Source organism: Abramis brama (assembly GCF_963993115.1).
Source record: "Abramis brama genome assembly, chromosome: 19".
Classification (NCBI taxonomy): domain Eukaryota; kingdom Metazoa; phylum Chordata; class Actinopteri; order Cypriniformes; family Leuciscidae; genus Abramis; species Abramis brama.
Window position 1 is genome coordinate 29,966,988 of NC_139981.1, and position 23,500 is coordinate 29,990,487.

Here is a 23,500-nt window from a genome sequence, read left to right on the forward strand (position 1 = left end):
GATTTTTCTCCATATAGTGGACTTCAATGGGGTCCAATGGGTTGAATGTCCAAATTGCAGTTTCAGTGCAGCTTCAAAGTCTCGACACGATCCCAGCCGAGGAATAAGAGTCTTATCTAGCCAAACCATCAGTCATTTTCTAAAATAAAATAAAATCATATATCCTTTTTAACCACAAATGCTCGTCTTGCACATCCACGACTTCACGCATTACTGACGTTGGATAGGTCAGGCGGAAAATGTAGGGTAGGCCGAAAAACTCATTTGCTCCTCCAACTTCAAAATCGTCCTACATCGTTGTTTTACCTTTTATTAATTTTGTAAAGGCCGTTTGACTTATTCTTTGCACGTTCGCTTTGTAAACACTAGGTTGGTACTTCCGCCTACGTCATGCGTGACCTTTCAACGTGATTACGTAACGTGTGGCGCATCACAGCTATAAGACTCTTATTCCTCGGCTGGGATCGTGTAGAGACTTTGAAGCTGCACTGAAACTGCAATTTGGACCTTCAACCCGTTGGACCCCATTGAAGTCCATATATGGAAAAAAATCCTGGATTGTTTTCCTCAAAAACCGTAATTTCTTTTCGACTGAAGAAAGACATAAATATCTTGGATGACATGGGAGTGAGTAAATTATTAGGAAATTTTAATTCTGAAGTGAACTACTCCACTAAGACTAAATATGTTGATCCAGGAACATGTCAAAGCCACGGTGACTGAATATATACAGCAAGCATTCTACAAAAGTCTGACATCTTTCCAGTAATACTGTTAAAATGTAATACATGCTGCTGTACATTCTGACTGGCTGATATGTACATAAATAAAAGACAAACCTAAAAATCATAAGTGCTCAGCATACTCTTAAACATGAAGAACAATGTTGCATATCACCAGTGGGGTAATGTCTCAAGTCAAGGTATTCTGTGTCCAATTACTTAAAAAATACACTGATTTTTAAAAGTACAACACTGCATGACGTACAGTACTTGAGACCCAGGGTGGGATATTGACTGGTCAAGAGACTATAAACTTGTAGGCCTAAATAAAAAGAAGCAAGCAGCACTTAAAAAGGCAACACAGAGTTTTAATCGTCTCTAAAATATATTCATCAAAACAAAAGAATGAGGATGCTTGTAATGGTCGCATCTGAAACTCTTTGAGAAAAGCTGATAAATGTTAAAATGCTATTTGAACGAGGCTTGAAATGAAATGACTGAAATTTAAGACTGGAACACACAGAACAGAAAATAATAACTTGTAGAAAGTATCTGCTGGACAGACTGATCATCCATAAATCAAGAGAATTCAGATTTCCACACACAAAAAAAACACACTAAATGATGGCGGGATGTACATTCCCCTTAAAATACAGCAGTATAATTAGTTAACGAATAATAAGGAACCAAAGAAAATGGATGCTACATAAAAGATTACATTCATTAAGATTAAAACATGGCTTGAAATTAGGGTTTCAAAAACAAAGCAATGTGTTTGTGTCAGTGCCATTCTAACAAACAAAGGCATGCTTGTGGCTGAAATCTGCTTTTTAGCTCACTGTTTTTTTTTCGGTCTATTATATGCAACATTCTGCATTTCAAAGTCAGTAAAGTCATCATTACAGACAGAATGCTTTGCTATGGTTCAGGGTTTTGTGGTGTTTTTAAACAGTACTATATGCATAGTTTTTTTTACATTTTTTTTATATTAATATGCCCTCTGAATGGCAATTTGTGCCATCAATAGCGAGGGGACGCATTTATACACCTCTAAATTGGAGGACATGAAAAACCAATGACACATCCAAATGTTTCAGCCTTAATTGCAAAATATTTTACTCATAAATACTGGCCTTTAAAAAAAGATGAAATCTTTTTCCAGATTAAATCATTAAAAAGCCAGATACAGCACTGTTTGGTTTGCATTTCCATGCAGTGTAATAACTAAAGTGTAATATTGAACGAGATTGTACACCTTCTCATTTCATTTTACGACAGGATTTAGTAACCTGTGCACTTCTTGTACACTTCTGCCAGTGCTTAACTGATTTGCGGGGAGAAATGGGACACTTTAGACCAGCAAAAGACAAATAAATACACCAAAAAAACTAACTCTAAATATTTACTTGAAATCATAATCAGTTTTAAATACCATTAGTCAAACAAAACAGGTCAGAATGAAAATCAGGAAGTATATCCATCATTGAAACGTATATACCGAATACATCAAAATCCTTTCATAAGTCATGTTGTTTATTAAAGTACAAAAACTGTCCTTAGGTTGGATGTTGAAATACAGTGGTAGATCAATGACGAGAGGTAACTGAAAACTTGAGGTGAAGGATCCTCTCAGTTTATGGTGACTAAAAGCAGACTAAAGGAATAAGGTGTTCTTTTAAAGGGTGATGAAGAGCCCCCTCTGTCAGAGCAAGGGTTAGGCACTGAAAATTGACAAGAGAGTCCCATAGATTACATTTAACCTGCTTCAACCAGCAGAATGCCTGACACAGTGGTATCTGTGGCCATTTGGTACTATCCCATCTCCCGCAACAAAGGGATTGTACTGGGATACTGGATAGATATCCTTATCTGGCTAGAAAACTCTCACCCGAGGGCAAAAGCAAAAGTCAAAACATCCATGTCTGCACAGTGCCACAGGGTTCAATCCTAATGCTGCTCAATCTTGTCGCCTCTGAAGGACTCTTTCTCTTACAAAAGTGTGATTGTATGGCTATGTCCTGCTGTTGCCCATTCAATCATGTCGCATCAAGCAGAAGCAAGTCTCGGACTGGTGAAAATCACCTTAAATCAAACTATGACATTCTTGTACGATCCCTGAAGCACTGTCCACTCACTAGCCGGAGTAATTGAAGTTGCAGTCGGTACTTTACCACTGATCCATCAATCCCATAGGTTCAACAGATAAGAGAGATCCATGCCTCAAAGAGAGGACAGAAGAGTTACAATGATGCCTCAGCAGCATGATCTGAGATAACTACAGCAAGGCTGATTCGATCCCTTCCACTCGTCGTGTGCTGCTATGACTAGTGATTGCTAGTAAGACAAAGAGCACTCAAGGTAAAAAAAAAAGCAAAACGAAAAAGAGAAAAATAAGCCTGGAAGTCTCAGTCCAGCAAGTTTCCATGCTCTTGCGCTCTGGTAAGGCTGTCTTTACGGTGCAAGTGATGAACTCCCATCCTCTTGGGACTCTTCAGAGGTCGTGTGGAGCCAGTCCGAGGCGGCTTGTCTGTAAAATCCTCAAGGGCAGCTACAACCTTTGAGCCAATGACAGGTAAGTCCTGGGGAAGGATATCTCGTTCCTCAGCTGAACTCCCTGCTGATCCCGCATCTTCAGCGAACTCTTGATGCTCAGCAGAAACTGGACTGCTCTCAATGGTGACCATGGTGTCTCCACTGGCACCATCATTGTCAAGTGGATCAAGAGCCATCAGTAGGTGTTCACCCTCTTCCTGGGAAAAGTCACCTCCATATTGTGTCTTCTTTGCCCGGAGGTCCGCCATGCTGCTGGTGTCAGTATCCAAACTGGACTCTCTACTTGCTGTCCAGCTCTGGGCCGAGGAACCCTCTTCGCCGTCAGAGTAAGCACCTCTCAGAGCACCGTCTCCTGATTTCCCATTGTGACTTCTTTGGAGATCTTTCACCGTCTCACTGCTGAAGGATGTACGGTTGACAAGCGAGCCGTCTGTAGACGGTGCCATTTTTTCTACAAACATGCGCTGCCAGTTTGCCAATAGATCCTCCTCAGAACTACCAGAACTGGCAAAAGCACTAGGCGGCTGAGGGGGGCTGCTAAAGGGACTCGAATGACTGGAGAGGGTGTCCGTAGCATCCATCTGCGGAGGTGTGCGCTGGTGAGAAGCAAGTCCTCCGCCGGAAGATGAGGAGGTCCCCGACCGCCAACCCCCATCAGATACAGCAGGGCTGTTGGGAACGGTGCGCTGGCGGTCAGCGGCCTCCTCTTCGTTCTGTACAAGACTCAGAGAAATGGCCTGACGTGTAGCATAGGTGCAGTTGGGAAGTGGGCTGTTCTTGGGGATCTTGACTTTGTCATCTGAAGTGAACTCAATAACTTTGCGACCAGGGTAGAGCGGGTTTGGTGGTGGAGGAGCTGGGTAAGGATTCAACTTCTCAAAAGAGGGGGCGGCCCCATCTTCTCCTGTCGGACCATCTAGGCAACCCTGGCTTCGACACATGCCGTTTACATGCTGTTGATCAGAACCAGCACCCGCAGGTGGCCTTGCATGAACAGGACCACCATTCTCATGCCCTCCACCATTATCTTGTGGTCCTGTCATGTCCACGTGCACGAATACATCCTCGGCCACTGGCCGACCTGCACTGCTGCTTGACTGGGCTGAGTTGAGCACCAGGGGCTCGGGCTTCTCAAGAACTCGAGCGATCACCGAAGTGGGCACCACGTCTGCGGGAGTCAGGCTCAGAGTGTCAGGATCCTGGGCTTGAGCTCCCTGAGAGCCCTGAGTCTTGTTAGGCAAGCTGCTCTTCATGTGCTTGTTCACCATGTCCTGTAGCTCATATGGCAACTGCAAAACATTATAGAAATAATAAACACACAGACAAACCAGCGTGACAAGGGATCATTTTCCAGCAGTATCGTTTTCAACCAGTTTTACACAATATATGTTATACATAAAAAGATTAAAACTGATCCTGAAAAAAAAGCCTGGATAATAAGAACTTTATTGTTACTTTGGCTTACTTAGTGTTAATATATTCAACAATATTATTGATCTGTCTGCATTGACACCATTATATGAGAACAGAAATGAGCTGGATGATGACATCACTGTTTGCTCCATATATGAACTAAATTATTAACTTTTTTACAACAAAAATAAACCATCACTGAACTTACTTAAGCTGGACTATGACGCTATGTTCTTTGCATTATTTTCCTGTTATCTCTGTAAAGCTGCTTTGAAACCATTTGTATTGTAAAAAGGGTTATATAGATAAAGGTGACTTGACTTACTATGAACAGGCATTCAAATGGCCTCATTTTGAATAGATGAACAGGGTCAATTCAGTTTCTTGTGATTTTTAAGGACCAACCAAAGTCCTTAAAATATGACTGCATATTTCTTAAGTAGAAATGTAAGAATGTTTACACTGTTTTCCCCATACAATAGAAGCAGCAGTGATTAGGGAAAGTCAAGATCCAAAAAGGACATTAAAGTACCATCAAATAGTCCATACAACATTTTGTCTGTGTTCCAAGAGAGTAAGTTTGGGATAGGTTTGAAATAACAGAAGGATGAGAATCTTCTTTCTTGGGAGAACTATGCCTTTAATCTCGTCTAGTCCAATAACTTTTTACAGACCACATTTGTTGCTCTGAGATCTACGTAGTTTTCCTATAGCACATTTTGTAGATGAATTCTCTCTTGCAAGTAATCTCAAAAGGTGCACTTTCACTAACATGTACTCAATGAACACTTGGATGGGAATTAGATGTTCATTGAGGTCTATCTACCGTACTGCACCAAAGGTTATCTCAGTCATGATCAAGAACAGCAGAAAATAGCATTTTTTCCATTTAAAAAAATGCCCTCGCCCTGGAGCGAGAAAGAAGAATAAAGAGTAAAAAGCTCACCTCAAATTAGATTATTACCGAAGAGGGGAGACAGACAGAGAAAGAGAGAGAGAGACTAAAAGAAAAAAGGCAGGTGATGAGGCCTTTATTTCATTCTATAGTGTGGCACGATTTAACGAAGCCAGTCTAGGTCATTGATTTGTGGGGAAAAAAAAAAAAGGCAGGGAAAATCAGTGATCACACAGCCCTGCTCAGCTTTATGTTGTAACGATCCTGTGGGGCGGCAAATACTCCAAAAACCCTTACTTCCACTGGGTGTGAGGGCACGGGAGAATTGATCTGTCCAGACCCCGCTTCCAAGCATGACCCCTTCATGGCCTTCTAGCTTAGAAATCTACATGACACTCCCTAAATCAATTGTCCCAGGGGGCAGAATGCATGTGTATCCAATGACCACTGAAGCGTCACATGCTCGTGTGGGAAAGTCAGATGATACACAAAGTGCTATAATCCACTGAATGCAAAACAACTTCTTTTCACCCATAGAAAATCAGGACAAACTCAGGTATGTTTACAGACCGGTCAATCTTAGCCAGAAAAATCTTCAGTATTGAATGGACTTTATCCTGTAAGACTAAAGTCTGACTACATGAGACTATATACAAGCTCAGCTGCCTAAAACACACTAAACTAGGGATCCACGATATACCGGCCACCATATCGGTAGCGGCTGATATATGATAATTTATAATGTTATCCTTATCGGCCCGATAAGAAAATTTGGCCGATATATTAAAGCCGATAAATAATGTATTATTTCCTTCAGCTGAGACACTTCAGATGCGCACTGATGTTTTTGAGTTTGTCAAGATGGTTTTGAATTGCTTGAAATTTGATTGAAATCAAAAAGAGAAAAATACAGTTATGTGCAGCATTTGCAGTGCAAGTCTGTCATATAGGCTACATACAATTATAATGAGAACATTATAATTGTGTGCTTGGGACTTTGTTTTGTATTCTCTCAATTTATAAAAAAATTTGGATTTAGATTAATCGGCCAATATATCGGTTATCGGCTTCCAAATGTAAAGAATGCTAATTCTAACCGCTAGGTTATCATATTGGCCAAAATTTTCATATCGGTGCACCCCTACACTAAACATACAAATTGATATACCACTTGAGACTTACATAACCATAATTATATATATTTCATTTAGGTCTGCTCACATCATCTTCAGCTAGTGGCATGCATCTTCCTAAGTTATCCTAACAAAGAGAAGCCACAATTCTCATTTTTGCAGTGACCTACACTTAAAGACTGCATGCAAATTACCATGCATAATTTCCATCTTTAGCTAAAGATAGAGAATTGCTACATGAGAGCTTCTATAATAACTCTCAGTCTGCCAGCACTGGACTGAAGCATAATGGCTCTCAAAGCACTTCTAAAGCTGTGAGAGAATACACAAGTGGCCTGTTTGATGCAATGTAGTGCAGATCAGTTTGACATTCATTTGGAGAATTTTACAAATGGTGCTTTACAAGTGGATGCTTTAAAACAGTGGCTTTATGTTAGAAGTACCAGAATAAAAACAGGTAATGGCTTAGGCTCAACGGAGTCTAAAAATAACCAATGGAATAGTCTGTGGTCTCTGGGCAAGAGGATAATCTGGACAATGAATCAAATATCCTCTAAAAAATACCATGGGTCCCAGTAAATTCACTTTATCACTATAGTTCTCATAGAGAGATCACAATTCAGTCACTGATGTCAATTCAATAAATTAAAAAAGGATGAAGACAGATCCTTTGTGAATTAATTGCTGGCAAGGAGGAAGATACTCTCTCTCTCTCTCTCTCTCTCTCTCTCTCTCTCTCTCTCTCACACACACACACACACACTCAATACGGCAACTGAATTTAATGCCACCTTTTTCAGCATAACCTAAAAGTTTGGACAAATGTAAGTTGAAAGAGATTCTCGAAAGAGAGAGAGACGTTTCAGATAGCGCTCAAACAACGAATTGACTCCTCTTTTGCGTTTCCTTGCCCTTGAATGGACACATAAACACAAAATTATGTCAAAATACCCATCTAGACGCCCGTCTCGGCAAGTATTCTCTCGTTTATGTCATAAGTGAACAGTTGAGAAAGACGTTTTTTTCAGTCCGCACATTCGGTCTTAAGGTGACACCTAATATTCCTACTGTTGTCTGTGTCACTAATATTAATAAAACAACAAAATACAGCTTTAACAAAGATAAAACTAAATTTAATTTCTACAGTGAACAAATAGTGTTATTTTACATTTGGGGTTAATTATTAATTTCTGTACCTGAATACTACTGTTAGACTTTGTAACTTTGTTATTTAGTATTCATCTCTGCTTGTAATTTGTGTATCTGTTCTTATTTTATTACTGACTGTTCATTTGTTTTAAATAATGTGTGAACTTTATCAGTTAGGCTAGTAGTTTTTGATGTAGTATCGAAGAACTTCAAGTGAGCTTTAAGTAATAAATAAAAAGCAAAGTTACACTTTCTTCTAAATCTGCTGTACAGCAGAAACAAACCTTGTTGCATTATTGTCCTGTTATCACTGTAAAGCTGCTTTGAAATAATCTGTATTGCAAAAAGCACTATAAAAATAAAGGTGACTTGGCTTGACTTTTTGATTCAAATTAGACAAATGTACCTTTTTATGTAACTGACTTTTAACTATTAGATGACTAACTAGTAAGTCTAGCCCAAGCAGTTTATGCAACCGGCCACAGACTTAATGCTGTTTGCAATACAGATCAACAAGTACAGACAGAGTGATAGATGTGTTTAATGTGGAGAGCAGGCCGCAGGTGATAATGTCCTGATGTGTTCAATACCCATATGCCCATGAGGTCAAGCCGTCTTATCGTACCTCTCTGTTCTTGTACACACAGAGCTGTCCATCAGCCTGAAATCTGCCCTACTTTCCCCCACGGACAGACACAAAGGCCAAACAGACGGATGTGTCTGGAGCCTGGCACCTTGTCAATACGATGCCTTTTCTCTGCCAGCGAGACCATTCGTATCCAAAGACCATCCGTCAGTCAGTCAGTCAGTCATATTTATTTATAGAGCACATTTAAAAACAACAGCTGGTGGCCAAAGTGCTGTACAAAGTGTCAACAGGTATCCTAATGAGTGAACATAAAACACAAATAAACAATGCACTACAATTTATACCACTAGGCCCACTTATGACCATAGGCAACAGTAAATACGTGGGTTTTAAGCAAAGATTTAAAATCAATGCATGTTGGTGCAGTCTTTATGTAAGATGGCAGATTGTTCCAAAGCCATTGAAAAGGCACGATCTCCTTTCAGTTTTAATCATGTCCTTGGAACAGTCAGCTGTAGACTACTGGTTGACCTAAGTTTTATAAAAGCATTATGGTGGGATGAAAGGAGATCAGAGATGTATGGAGGAGCCAGTCCATGCAATCCCGTATAAGCCAACAACAGTGTTTTGAACTCAATATGATGTTTAACTGGAAGCCAATAGAGAGAGAACAACACTGGCGAAATATGTTCTCTTTCCATGTTCCTGTTAACAATCTTGCAGCAGCATTTTGAACTAGCTGAAGACGTGACAATAGGGACTGTGAGACTCCCAAGAATAGTTCATTACAGTAGTCTAATTTTGATGAAATAAAAGCATGTATCACAGACTCCATGTCTCTGGGTGATAAAAATGCCTTCATTTATTTTAACTGATAAAAGCAACTTCTGACCACACCACTGATCTGTTTGTCGAAAGTCAGAGCAGAGTCAAAAGTAACGCCCAACGTAACATCAGTGTCTCGCAGCACGACGGCCCCAACACACACTTTTCATGCTAAACGCTTCAATAAAGCACATCATGCAGACATGGCTTTTTAATATCCTCTCCCTCTCTCTATTCTTTTGGTCTCTTTCTCTTTATCTCTCTCTCTCTCTGACTATTCCTCTCTGATCCCAGTCTGTAAAATCAGAGGTCCATGTCCATAACAATAAAGTCACTGGGCAATCGTGCACTCTCTCTCTCTCTCTTTCTCGCTCACCAACATCCACGAGTGTCACTGCGGAGTGTAAAACACATTCAGACTCCAACAAGCCCTCTGCGGAAGGGGTACTAGTAGCCAAAAATTAAAATAATGTCATCATTTACTCCTCATGTAATTTCAGTTTTATTCTCTTTCTTCCGAAACACAAAAGATGATGTTGAGCAGAAAGTCTGAGCTGCTCTTTTACATAGAATGAAAGTGGATGGTGTTTTATACCACCAAACTCAAACAATATAAATCATATTCCCAGTCTTCTGAAGCCATATTATAGCTTTGTTTGCGGAATAGACTGAACGTGACGGTATTTTGTTATAATTGAAGGCTAAAAATGTACTGTTTAATGCTATTTTTTTAGTAATTTATTTTTCTTTATTCATTTTCATAATAATTTCATAATGTATTTTGAGTTAGTTGTTTTGAGAGAGTTAGTGGATAGTTTCTTAATATGGAAAGTGGATTGTGCCATGTGTAAGCATGAGGTATACGTTCCATTTTAAACATAAGCAACATGTTTTGCTCCCTTACAAGGAAGTTGTAACTAAGTCCCTCAGTGGTGTATATAAGCTCAGACCTTACTGTACTGACTGAAACATAAAGGCATGAGGGGGTGAGGGAGGAGAAACACAGAGAAACCATTACAGCTGGCATGATGGGGTGAGAGGAGAGAGGACAGAGAAATGGGGAACAGAGAAATCTGTAATGTTTCTCTCCTATGTTTGACGCATGTATAAAAATAATAAATGAGAGATCTCTTGGCAAAATAACTGGTGTAGCTTTCATGATTCAACAATTGGGAAAAGCATGATTTTCAAATCTACAATAATCTTACTCAGAAATCATATTTACATTTCAGGAGAATATACTTAGCAGTGTATTATTGTCCATGTGCACCTGGATGCTTTTTCGCAAACAAAGCTGTTGTATGGCAACACTGTTTACAACAATCAAACGATATGAGATGAGTAAAATGACAGAATTTTCATTTTTGGTGAACGATTCCTTAAAATATGGGAGGGGATGTGCCTTAAAACTAGGTTCTTATGAGGAACAGATCCTATTACTTACATCAGCAAACTTGTGGTTCCTGAAATGCGATTTATTGCACTTCAACAGCTGCACAGCCAAATTACAATCCTGCCGATAGCGCTCCTGCATGAGGACAGAAAACGGATACAAGAAAGTGTCAGGGGAAACAGATATAAGACACATCAAATAAAGAAAAGTCATCAAAGCAAACTTTTTTTGGAATGACACTTTCCTTAAAATTAACAGAAATGCTCAGTTATGAAAGAAGACAGACAGAGTATCAGTCAAAAGTTTGGAAACTTGACTGACTGTATGTTTCACTGATCATTACAAATCTATTGAGCTAAATATACACACACACACACAAAAGCAGCCAACAAGTGTGTCAATAAGAGTCTTCATTTAGCTTTTTTTTTTTCCACTGTGTGATCAATGCTTTCATTTCAATATTTTGATGACTTCATTATTACTCGAACATAGCAGTTCTCAACCTTTAAGACAACAATATCGAAGGCCTCTTAGCCATGGTTCGAATTACGTGGGAGCCTAAAAATCATCAGCACCATTATTTTAAATTACAAATAAAGCACTTTTTCCTTCAGACTACTGTAGCATGACTTAAAAGATAGGACAAGATGCCAAACACATGGATCTCGCGGGATCTCGGATTGTCATCACACTACGGTACATCCTTATGTTTAAATCAAGTGATAAAAGTGCCGCTGCGATCATTGGCGCGGATACTGTGTTTGTTTGTGGCTCGCGCACAGTCTTCACTCGGGCGCGCTTCAATTCGCGTGGAGACTCTCTATTCGTTCCAGTAAAATTACAAAACAAAATGCACACAAACGTGTCTCTGCCTGATATAGAACCACTTATAAACATAATCGGATTTGATAAAAAAAAAAAACTGATATGAGTGCAGATTCGAACCCAGAACCTCTGACACGTTTGGCAAATGTTCTACCACCACTTAATTACACGGTCAAATCTGTCGGATCTATTTCACTCACGTGAAAATTCTCAACAAATTAAACCAAATGTACTATTTAAATTGAATTGTGTTACCAACGCTTTTTTATTAAATTTGTATTATATTTACAAATTTTTATATTTTAATATTACATTATTAAGCTACCGCGCCTGCTCATAGGCTACTTTTTTTTTTTTTTTTAAAGAGGCCCCCACAAAGATGAAATCATAATTCGAACCCTGCTCTTAGCGTTAGTTTGGTTTTCAAAACTTATTTTAATCTGTGGGCGCTCAACTATAATTAAAACACTAATTAAACAGTTTTTTTTTTTATAAACTTATTGTTCTTTTTACATGAATTTACATGACTCTTCCAGTTGTTTGTGATTAATTGGATAATGATTTAAAAAATATTTTTTAGTCAATTTATCCACAATAAAGCTAGGCATAACTAGTAAAATATAGATTCATATATAGATTGTAATATAGATATGTGAATAAAGATGACTTTTCCAGGTCTTGGGCCACCTCATATATTACGGTTTTCAAAGACTATGGGAACACTGGTTTGTGGTTTTTCAAAGGAAACAGCAAGTGAATCGAGGGGTCAATTAAAATAAGTTCTGCATTATTTTAAATAATATAAATTCATCTCAAGGATCCACTGAAAGTTTGCCGAGCCCCCTGGTTGAGAACGACTTCTCTAACATGTAGAGAAATAAATGAATAAATGATAATGAGTAGTTCTGTCCAAACCTTTCACTGAAAATTTGCAAGTAAAACAAGGAAAATGGCACCCAAGGTCGCAGTCTTCAGGATTTATAACTAAAAAAGCTTATTAAGGGGGAAAGAAATTCTCCCGACATTAACCTCTGAGGAATGAGCTATGAATGATGTGTGCTCTCTCTGTATAAGGAGATGAAGCGCTCTGTTTAAACACCGCGAACAGACGGATATCAGTTTCTTCAGTGCTATAATTAGTTCCCTGTGGCACCGTTTCACACATGGGGTGTAATAAAGGCCCATTTCAGAACAACCTGCTTTGTTATTCCTCATGGAGTTACTGTCTTAAAAACCCACTGCCAGAATACAGTCTGCTAATTTACAGTCTGATGTCAATTACTTGAACGCTAACAAATCTCTTAATATAAATAAAGGGCTTTCCCATACAGCCAGTGCCATAGATGGTATTTAAAACAGGCAGTATTTGATGTATAAATGCTGGTCTAGTGCACAGTGTATGAGTGTTGTTGTTTATGTGCAGGAGACTCGTGTTCCCCAGTAAAGCTCCATAAGCCGGACATCATTTCTGTAATCTGACAGTAGACTTCAGTGAAAACTCAGCGCAGATCCTCCTCATGCAACTTTCAATTTTCAGCTCCAGTAGTCATCAATCCCAGCTCTGAAAACTCGAGCCCGAAACGTGCCTCAAACACAAACACACACAAAGCTCTGATATTGCACGTACATTCAGTTCCTCCAGCTTGTCGATAGTATTTTTGGCGTCCACGAGTTTATTTGTGAGCTCCACTATCTCTTGATCCATGGTTTTCTTGTCTCTTTCCACTTTACGGAGCTGTAAGGAGAAAAAGGACATTCATGTAAACTTAAATGTAAAAGGTCTCATGTGAGGTTAAACGTCTCTCTTATAAAACAGTGGCCATTTTAGCCGTTTGATAAAACAAAACAAATTTTCCTTCAGTCCTAATATCATTGCTGACATGGCACCGGCTGCAAAGAAAAAGTCATCCAAAGAGCCCGGGAATGAGGTGCATCCCATGGGAAAACAAAGACGGCAAGGAGTCATAATCACTTTGCTGAATCTCATGGCAAATAAGCATCACAGTCTCTCGACGTGTCGTCTCCTCTGAGTCTCCAGTATTTCTGTCCAATTTTGTCTATCTTTGATAAACCAACTTTTGCTTCCAAACACATATGCTAGTTTTTTTTCTATGTTGATCTTTTGATTTTTTCGTTACAACGACAGTTCACAGTGACCACATCTGTCAGGCTTCAAAAAGATACGACAACATTAAAAGTCTCATCATAGTAGTCCACATACTGTACACTACCATTCAAAACTCTGGGTTAAAGGGATAGTTCACCCAAACATGACCCTCAAATCACCCTCAAGTTGATCCAAACCTGAACGAGTTTCTTTCTTCTGATGAAAACGAAAGAACCAAACAGTTGATGAACCCCATTAACTTCCATTTGGGTGAACTATCCCTTTAACGGTTTTTTTGTGTCTCTTATGCTATATTGTGTATATAGGGGTGTAACGGTACACAGAATTCACGGTCCGGTTTGGGGTCACGGTTCGACACGAGTTAGGTACAACAGGAAAAAGCAACAAATCCCCAATGCTGGGTTTCTTTTCATTTATTTTGAACAGACAGTTGTGCTAGTTGGTCACAGTCAACTACAAAACTGAAAAGCATGTAATAAAAGTACAAAATAAATAGAAAAATGAAAATTGATCACAGATTAGTTTACGTGTGAGAGTTCATTAACATGCGGTTACAATGGCGGAGGCAAAAAGTTCAATATTACGCTTTTTCAAGAAATCCCGGAAAGAGGAGCAAGAAGGAAAAAAAAGAGCCTACTTCACCTTCCCACGAGGAGACCGCGAGAGAAGCACTGAGGCTTCCCATTTACAGGACACGTATGTTTCATCAATGGACTGTAGGAGTGAGACTTCAACGAAACCAATCCGCACAATGCCAAATGTCTCATAACAGCGGAAACAACTTAAAATACTCCGTCATTTATGGTAATAGGACATTATTCAAAACTGTAAATGGTCTATTTTTGTTGTTGTGTACACTCACAATAAAAACAAAACATTGTGCTTTTGTAAAAAAAAACAAAAAAAAACAGGATACTTTCTGCCGTCACGGTTTCCTTTCCGTGAAACTTGTGGAGCGCGTCACGAAAACGAATCGAATCTCAGCGTATACTGTAGGATACTAGCAAGCTCTTCTGCTCTTTTTCCTGTTGTGGCTGTTAGCAAACAGCTTTGCATTACCGCGCGCGCCCTTCTGGACTGTAGTGTGAATCACTTGTGACTGAATGTATTCGTCGTCTGACTGTATGCATCGAACCGTGACCGTTCACGACGAATATATGCACTGTTACACCCCTAGTATATAACAGTTATATTGTGAACAATATCAAAGATGGTTGTTATTCACTGATAATCTTCAGTTTTCAATGGACTGGACTGGAATGAGCGTTGCAGTTTATAAATGCATAATGAAGAGCTTCTTTTTTTCGTAAAATCACATTTCGTCAGATGTATTTCATCGGGACTTGGTGTACACTTGGTACACGTCATATGGAATATTTTGATGGTCACTATGAGCTGTTGTTGAAGATTCTTTGGTAACACTTCACAATAAGGTTTCATTAGTTAGCATGAACTAATAATGAACTGCACTTACACAGCATTTATTAGGGGTTCAAGCACAAAGTGCTGAAACCCTATTGTAATTGTAAGGATTTTTATTATTATTCTTCCGCCGTAAAACGCATCGTGCAGCCCAAACCGTAAGTGCTGGAGACTTGAAACTTTGCCAGATGGTAGTACAAAAATCAAGGAGAGGTTATCAAATTATGACCCCGATTGGCCAATAGGTGGCGCTATAGTAAGCAAAAGTATGAAATCGCTAATAACTCCTAGACGGTTTGTCGTAGACTCAAGTGTCTTATATCACAGTAAGTCCTCGCTCAAGACGGACAAACGTATATCTCCGATTTCATTTCCGGTATGCAATTTTTTCCGCCATTTTGAATTGTCAAAAACCTACTTTTGCAAACTAGTCTGTGTTTTTTCGCCCGATCGGAACGAAACCAGTGCAGAAATGTTCTTTGGAGTCTGAATATCAATAATTATCGGAAAAGTGGAAATTTCCATTCACGGTCGCTAGGGGACGCAAAATTAACGTTGTGGGAGGAGCCTTTTTTACTAAAATGGCTATAACTCGAGAAGTAAATGAGCTGCCTTCACCAATCTCGATACACATGTGTAGGAGGTCAGTCTGGGGTCACACTAAAAAAATCGCGCTGATTGGCCACATGGTGGCGCTATAACACTAAAAAAAACATTTAAACACCTGACTGTTTGTCCGAATTACTTGAAATTTGGTATGCAGTGTCTTTGTCCAAGGTGCCATGTATGTCTATGAGGACGCATCTCAAAAAACATGGCCGCCATCGGCGACTGAAGTTTGACCACCTATTAGACAAGGTTAATGGAGTCCGATCGGAACGAAACTCAGTGGGCATGTTTGGCTCAAGGCCATATAGGTCTGTAAGAATTTTGAAAGAAATCAGCCACTAGTTGGCGCTAACGAGTTTTAAGGCTCTGTAATCATGTGGTGTTACAAATTTCATCAGAAAATGCATATCATTTGATAGATCTCCTCATGCTGAACAACTTTGCCTCTAGAACCATTGCTGTCAATCAAACTGTTCATTAAATATTCGCGAACATGTTAAAAACCTACTTTTGCGAACTAGTCCCTGGTTTTTCGCCCGATCGGAACCAGACCAGTCTAGGACAATTCTCTGGACTCTCTAGATCAATAATTATCGAAAAAAAGTTGAACTTGCATTTGGGTGGCTGTAACAGGGTCATTTAGAAAAGGGGTATGGCAAAATGCACTAAAAAGCATATATATCATTAATAAAAACTTAAAACTTCACAAAAATTGGTCAGCATATGTGACATAACATCATTAACAAGCATGCGAAATTTCATGGAGATCGGACGATAGGTGGCGCTATAACTGTTAAAAAGCTTTAAAACCATATATTTCCTATGGTAAATTGCCTGTATTGGCTGTGAATGGTGTTTTCCATCTATTATGTCAGTGGTTACATACTTGCTAAATAAAACTTAACTTTTGATGCTTTTGTGCTTAAAAACCTTAAAGGCCTTAACAGCTTGAACCCCGATAAATGCTGCTTGCAGCTTTAATTAATCTTTGTTAATGTTAATTTAAACATTTACTAATACTTTATTACAATTTTGTTATCATTAGTTAATGCACTGTGAACTAACATGAACAAACAATGAATCAGCTTTATTTTTATTAACTAACATTAACAAAGATGAACAAATACAGTAACAAATGTATTTCTCATTGTCAGTTCATGTTAGTGAATACATTAATGTTAACAAATGAAACCCTACCGTAAAGCGTTACTGATTCTTTTAGTGTTTCGTGAAAAGAATAACATCATCGAGCTTGCAGGAACGAGAAAGTACTTTCAACATGCATCAGACAGCCAGTGAAGGGACTCGCGGGCCGTCCGACTCCGATTGAGACTGAAGAAAAACACCATGACAAAATACATTTACACACCTAAAACGTCTTCTGTCGGACTTAGTGTTTTTCTAATGGAGGGATGAGTGTCGTCTGAGGACACTACACTCCTGCTGTGATGGCAAAGTCAAAAACGACTGAACAAAAGCTCTTCAAAAAACTTTAAAGAGGACATACTTAGCAGAAGCTTCGCTACTTAAGACACACTTCAGTCCTGTCGGCTCTTGGTTTAAGTGGAGACAGAGACACGGAGAAAAAGCAGAGAGAACTGTGACCCTTAATCAGGAGCTTGGCATGTTCATAACAAAGCAATTATCTTTATAGTCACCGTTTGACGGAAGCGGACAATGTGGACCAATAAAAGAGAGTTGAGGGAAGCCTTTCAGCATGATGCAGTCCACGTGTGTAACTAAGGCAATGAAACAGCCAGTATAAAGCACAGCACATCGGACAGACTAACAGGAGACAGGGACAGAAAGTGTTTTTATCAGTTTAACAGCTGCATTCACACCATCCAAAGCTGTAGTCAAGTGGTCAAAATGCCAACAAAGTGTCAACAGAGAGCTTCAGGTTTCATAAATAAAAGAAAACATCCATTATTTAGGAAATATATGCACGTTTAATATAATATTCCTGTTTGGAACAGCCTAAGCGAAGACATTCCAATTTATCTCGAATCATAGTATTATTTTGATAAACATAGCTGCAAAATTCTCATGTAGCTATTTAGACAATATTGTATTATTTATAGGAATCTCTAAGGAAGATTTTCAGCTGACAGCTGTGTGTGTGAACAAAATAGAGCAAAGAGTAAGGATCCAAAAGTAAAAATCCCATTCATTTTCTCCATACAGAAATAACATTTTAGCTGTAAATGTTTCAATTATGCCGTTTGATTACTAAAATTAAAAAATAAAACCGATTTTTCACAAATAGCTGATTCAGTTAAGAGCCAGATGGTTTGGTCAAGGCTTACAATTTGTTACTGAACTGTTTCTTTAAATGCCTGTGGAGAAAATGAATAGGAAAAATACTTCCGGTGTTAACAAGGCTGAAAAAGTGTGCGGTCACTGTTACAGAACACTTAATGCTAATGCTAATGCTAATGGCCTTATGGGAGAGATTCCATTGCTCACACATAGCCTTTCCATCTTGCCCTTAAAGGGCATAACAATATTATTTGTCATCCACTGATATTTTAGCATATTTTGCAGCTTTTCTTGCAGTGTTCTCCAAGTTGTGCTGTGCATTTTAACCACTGAGTTTAACATTTGGACTGCTGCATGTATCCCAGAATCCCCCTGTCCACATGCACATGGCCACATCTATATCCAGCCATCTACTGCAGGGAGAAAGGAGAGGAGACAGGAAAGAGATGCAATGAGTCAAGGGAATGGGATCCACAGTGATACTTATCAGGAGGACAGAAAGAATAGAATAAATAGAAAGAATGAGAACGCAACTGCATAGACCCAAGTTTGACTGATGGCAGCCTGATGATGATGATGATGATAAAGATGATGAAGATGATGGTGGTGAAATACCCAAGTCACAAGGCAGCATGAGGGGAGAGGAAAGGAGGAAGAAAGAAAGGAAGAGAAAGATTTAATATTGTGTTTATTCTTATAGTTTTTTAGCCTGTTTGTCTGCACATACAAGATGGAGTGCAAATGAGGGAAAGACACAAAGTACAGAGAGGAAAAAAGGAAAAAGATGTGAAAGACACATTATATATGCACACTAAATCACCACTTTTTCATCAGCTATAAATTATTATCCTGTAATTGAACTAAAACTTAAAAAAAACAAAACACAAAATAATTTATATTAGAAGAAAATGTAACTTTAAATTGAGAAATGTTGCCTTGCCATCTAAATAAAATAACTTAAAGTTGAAGTACTAAAAGTATTACTACTAATTAAAACTGAAATAAAAATAAATTAAAGCTAAATAGAAATATTTAAAAACAGTAACACTTTACATTAGGTTGCATATGTTAAAATTAGATAACACAAACAAACATCGGAAACTATTTGTATGGGATTTATTCATCTTAGTTAATAAACATTTCAACATTTACTAACACATTAAACTCAGAAGTTGTATCTGTTAATATAATTTACTAGAGCTAACATGAACAATGAACAGTTATATTTTTATTAACTAACATTAACAAAGATCAATAAATACTGTATCAAATATATTGCTTATTGTCAGTTAATGCATTAACAAAAACGAATAAAAATAACAAAAGCACACAAAATTACTAAAACTTAAATGAAAACTAAAAAAAGAATATATATATATATATATATATATATATATATATATATATATATATATATATATATATATATATATATATATATATATATATATATATATATATAGCCTATATATTACGTACGTATATATAATAGCCTATATATTACGTACGTATATATAATAGCCTATTATTACGTGTGTGTGTATATATACAGCCTATTATTACATGTGTGTGTGTATATACATATAGCCTGTTATTACGTGTGTGTGTCTATATGTATATACACACACACACACACACACATATATATATATATATATATATATATATATATATATATATACACAAATATATACATAAATATATACATATATACACATATATATATATAAAACCACTTCAGCTGAGACAATATTCACTATGTAGAAGAACGAAAACAAAATGTGCACTTCAATGCAAACAAAAGTTCAATCATAGTAAAAATTCTTTTCAATCATTGAATACGCTGTATTAACCAATCAGCAACCAAGAGAAGCTCATTTTATGATGCTCTTTCTGAAATGAGATACATATATATATATATCTAAACCCATTCTTGCTGTGTGTATCTGGAGGGATGAATGCTAACACGGCGCTCTGGATGAGCTGATGTCCTGAGAGCACCTGTGGTGAGAAACGACGAGGTGGAACAGGTCGGCTGGGATAATCCCTGTGAGAGATTACCGAGCAGAACACCACCTGTTTCACCTGTGACTGACAAAGCTTTATGCAGAGCTCATGGATATGAGATCTCACCATGCAGAACTAAGGAAATGAAAATAAATCATCGTGAGCTAATGCCGTCTTTACACGCATGGAGTCATCAGACGTGATTAAGAGCGAGTGTATCATTCTGAACTTTTCCAGTCATGCTAAATTACTAGAGATAATTTTGTAGACCACCTAAGAGAGATCAAATATTCCTAAAATAACTTATTATAGATGCATGTTTGATTAAATTTTCATTTGAGCGAAACTGGAAAAGGGCAGAGTCGAGGGGAAATTTAGATTCATATCGGTTTAAATAAAACATGAAATCCAACAGCAGTTTTCAAAGATATTTTAATAAATGCATCTCACTGAACACATGACGCACTGTTTCTGTGATGCGCAATCACATTTAAATAATCTTTATCTCCCATTCATCCTAATTGAATCACGACGACTGCAGTTTATGACGGTTATTATGATGTATTAGAAGATCCAGTGGGAATTGTTTTATACTCTATGAAGGGAAAGAGGCTTAGGGACAAATCTGTACATTTATTCAATCTTTAGCTTTTGATGTTATTCATTTTTCTCTCTCTCTCTCGATTGTTCTCTGAAAATTACTTTGTCTGTGTTTGGTAGAGCTCTAAAGCACAGAAAAATTTCACCCAAACAAAGATTTTATGGGAAAAAAATCATGCAAAACACGCCGAGTTCTGTCTGCAATATGCCTGACTGATCCACAAATAAATTGCACATTTAACAGCAATGCTTGAAAATCTAAACCATAATCTAATCTAATCCTTAATCCACTTAAAGGAATAGTCAATAAAAAAAATTAATTATCATGTCGATTAAAACCTTTCCTTTTTTCCTATATTTTGTACATTTAAGGTGAATTTAAAAATAATTGGTATATGAAAAAGTATTATACATTTCAAATAAAGGTTTTTATTTGAAATATACGGTTCCATGAAGAACCTTTACCATCCATAGAAACTTTCCATTGCACAAAGGGTTCTTTATAGGGGAAAAATGTTCTTCACACTACGAAATATGGTTCTCTTAAGAACTGTTCACTGAAAGGTTCGTTGGGGAACCAGAAATGTTTCTTCTATGACCTTGCTGCGAAACACCCTTTTAGAGGCCTTATATTTTAAGGGTTAGTTCACCCAAAAATGAAAATTCTGTCATTAATTACTCACCCTCGTGTCGTTCCAAACCCGTAAAACTAAATTAAATCTGTTCTACATATAAAGCGATCGTGCCCTTCAAAAAACTTGGACTAAACCGCTCAATTCATATGGATTCCTTTTACGATCTCTTTATTAACTTTTTAATGCATCAAAGTGGTAGTTGCGTATTATGGAGGTGACAGAAAGTTCTCAGATTTCATCAAAAATATCTTCATTTGTGTTCCGAAGATGAACGAAAGTCTAACGGGTTTGGAACGTCACGAGTGTGAGTAATCACAGAATTTTCATTTTTGGTTGCAATATTCCATAAAACATAAGAATGGGCACTTTTCATGGCGACATTAAAGGTCCCGTATTATGCCCCTTTTCACAAGATGTAAAATAAGTCTCTGATGTCCCCAGAGTGTGTATGTGAAGTTTCAGCTCAAAATACCCAACAGATAATTTTTTACAGCATGTTTAAATTGTCATTTTTTGGGGCTCAGAAAAACGCGCTGTTTTAGTGTGTGCCCTTTAAATGCAAATAAGCTGCTGCTGGACGACCCAGGGGGCGGAGCTTCATGAGCTCGCGCTCAGTCTCTCGGGATAATTTCATCTCACGGAATGATGATAATATCAGAAACTCTCAGTAACGGTGTTCATTTCGAGTCGGACAATAATGCCTACAGAGTCAGAGTGCTGTATAGAGATGAAACAGGTATAGTTTAGTAGTTTAATTACGGTTATTATAACGTATTTGTCATCTGCTTGTATGTATCCATTATTTATTAATAGCCTACAAGTCTGCTGTCTGAATGATGATCAAACATATACTGATGAGTTTAATAAAGTTTATTGTAAATCACACAAAAGATGAAGCGTCAGTTTTACTTCAGAAAATCACCGTAAGAGCTGAGTAAACACAGTAAGTTATAAGAAGTGCGCAAGTACATAAACGAATTTCGGTAGAGTTGAGGGAGCATTCCTGTGGGCGGAGGTTAGTCAAAAAACGGTTCTAGTGACGTCATTAAAGAAGGAAGTAGAGGGATGTAGTCCAAACGAGCCGTTCGATGTAGGCGACTTCTGTTAAATAAAATATCTCGCTTGGCATTGAACTTTGAGCTTTATAATTTTACAGATATTATTTATGCTCTAACAACAACATTACACACTAACTAAAGTTTGAAACATGGGATCACGAAGAACGGGACCTTTAACTGCACTGCAGTGAGATGAAAGCAATGGGAAGAAACAAGGCCAGTGTCTATGATCATCCAAGGCACGATTATTTGCCTATCGCAGCTCCTCTACGAAAGCACGATACAAAAAGAGCATTCAGAAAGAGTTAAAAGTGAGTCAGATTTGGCGAGTAAACAAAGCTCACAGTGGGCTTGTAGCAGGACTGCAACAATTTAAATCACATCGCAAGAATGATGGTGTTTTTATCTCGAGAGCGAATCGAAGCAACACAATCACTGATGCTTGTTTTCCAACAACAATTTTCCCAGTGGAAAATGAACTTCCAGCATGCATGAGTGGCATGAGGAATACTGTTAATTGTTTGTTAGTCCCTGGAGAATGAAGCAAAGTAAAAGGTTCCTCAATTATGGTTCATAATACTTGTGACAAACTGACTGAGCGTGGCGTCATTAGGGCACTCGAAACAATTAAACAGCAATTAAAGACATCAGTGTTTAAGATAAAGGGCTTTCGAAAGGGAAAGTGAAGTGGAGTGTAAAGGTTACCAGGGCGTGAAGTTTCTCCTCCAGGTCTTGATTTGCTCTCTGAGACGCCGTGTAGCTGTTCTGCAGTCTGTAGGGGGAACACAAAACAAGTGTGTGTCACTGTCAGGGTATAAAGCTATATCCTGATGTTATATGATATATCCTGGTATGGTGTGGGATTGATATGGATATGTGGGTATTGACATCAAAGGTCACAGGAAACTGTACAAGATTTCTCTGCCGTGCTGGGAAACGTTACCGCATGTCGCATCGCACACGAGATAACGTTACATCTCTATGATGTACACTAGAGCTCATCTCAGCTGAAGGTGAAGGCAAGCCGAAGAAAACATACACAAGTTATTGCAATAATAAGACCTCATATTTCAACACAGAGTTGTACTGATGTTAAAGTCATCAAATCCTCAAGTGGTCAGAAGAGGAAAAGAAAAAGCACTTGAAAGACATTTTCATCACAAAAAGCCATTAAGCTTATCCTCTGTGCAAGTGTTCTGAACCAAAAAGTGACAGATTTTGTGTTGCATGAAATATATTGCAAATAAAAAGAAAAAGGCATTATTTCTTTTCATTTTAGTACTTC

The 23,500-nt window shown here is 38.0% G+C and overlaps 1 protein-coding gene across 2 annotated transcripts in view; it reads right to left on the reverse strand.

The window, feature by feature from the left end:
* Nucleotides 1–1,071: 1,071 nt before the first annotated feature.
* Nucleotides 1,072–23,500, reverse strand: part of tjap1 (tight junction associated protein 1 (peripheral)) — a 110,022-nt gene continuing 87,593 nt past the window's right edge. The window contains exons 7-11 of one of the 2 annotated variants that reach the window (XM_084093402.1): nucleotides 22,921–22,987; nucleotides 18,450–18,479; nucleotides 13,125–13,232; nucleotides 10,724–10,807; nucleotides 1,072–4,564 (exon numbers count right to left, since the gene is read on the reverse strand). In XM_084093402.1, coding sequence (XP_083949528.1) covers nucleotides 3,128–4,564; nucleotides 10,724–10,807; nucleotides 13,125–13,232; nucleotides 18,450–18,479; nucleotides 22,921–22,987 — 1,726 coding nt within the window. In that variant the 3' untranslated portion in view covers nucleotides 1,072–3,127. The remainder of the gene's footprint in view (nucleotides 4,565–10,723; nucleotides 10,808–13,124; nucleotides 13,233–18,449; nucleotides 18,480–22,920; nucleotides 22,988–23,500) is intronic. The other variant, XM_084093403.1, reaches the window with a different exon arrangement.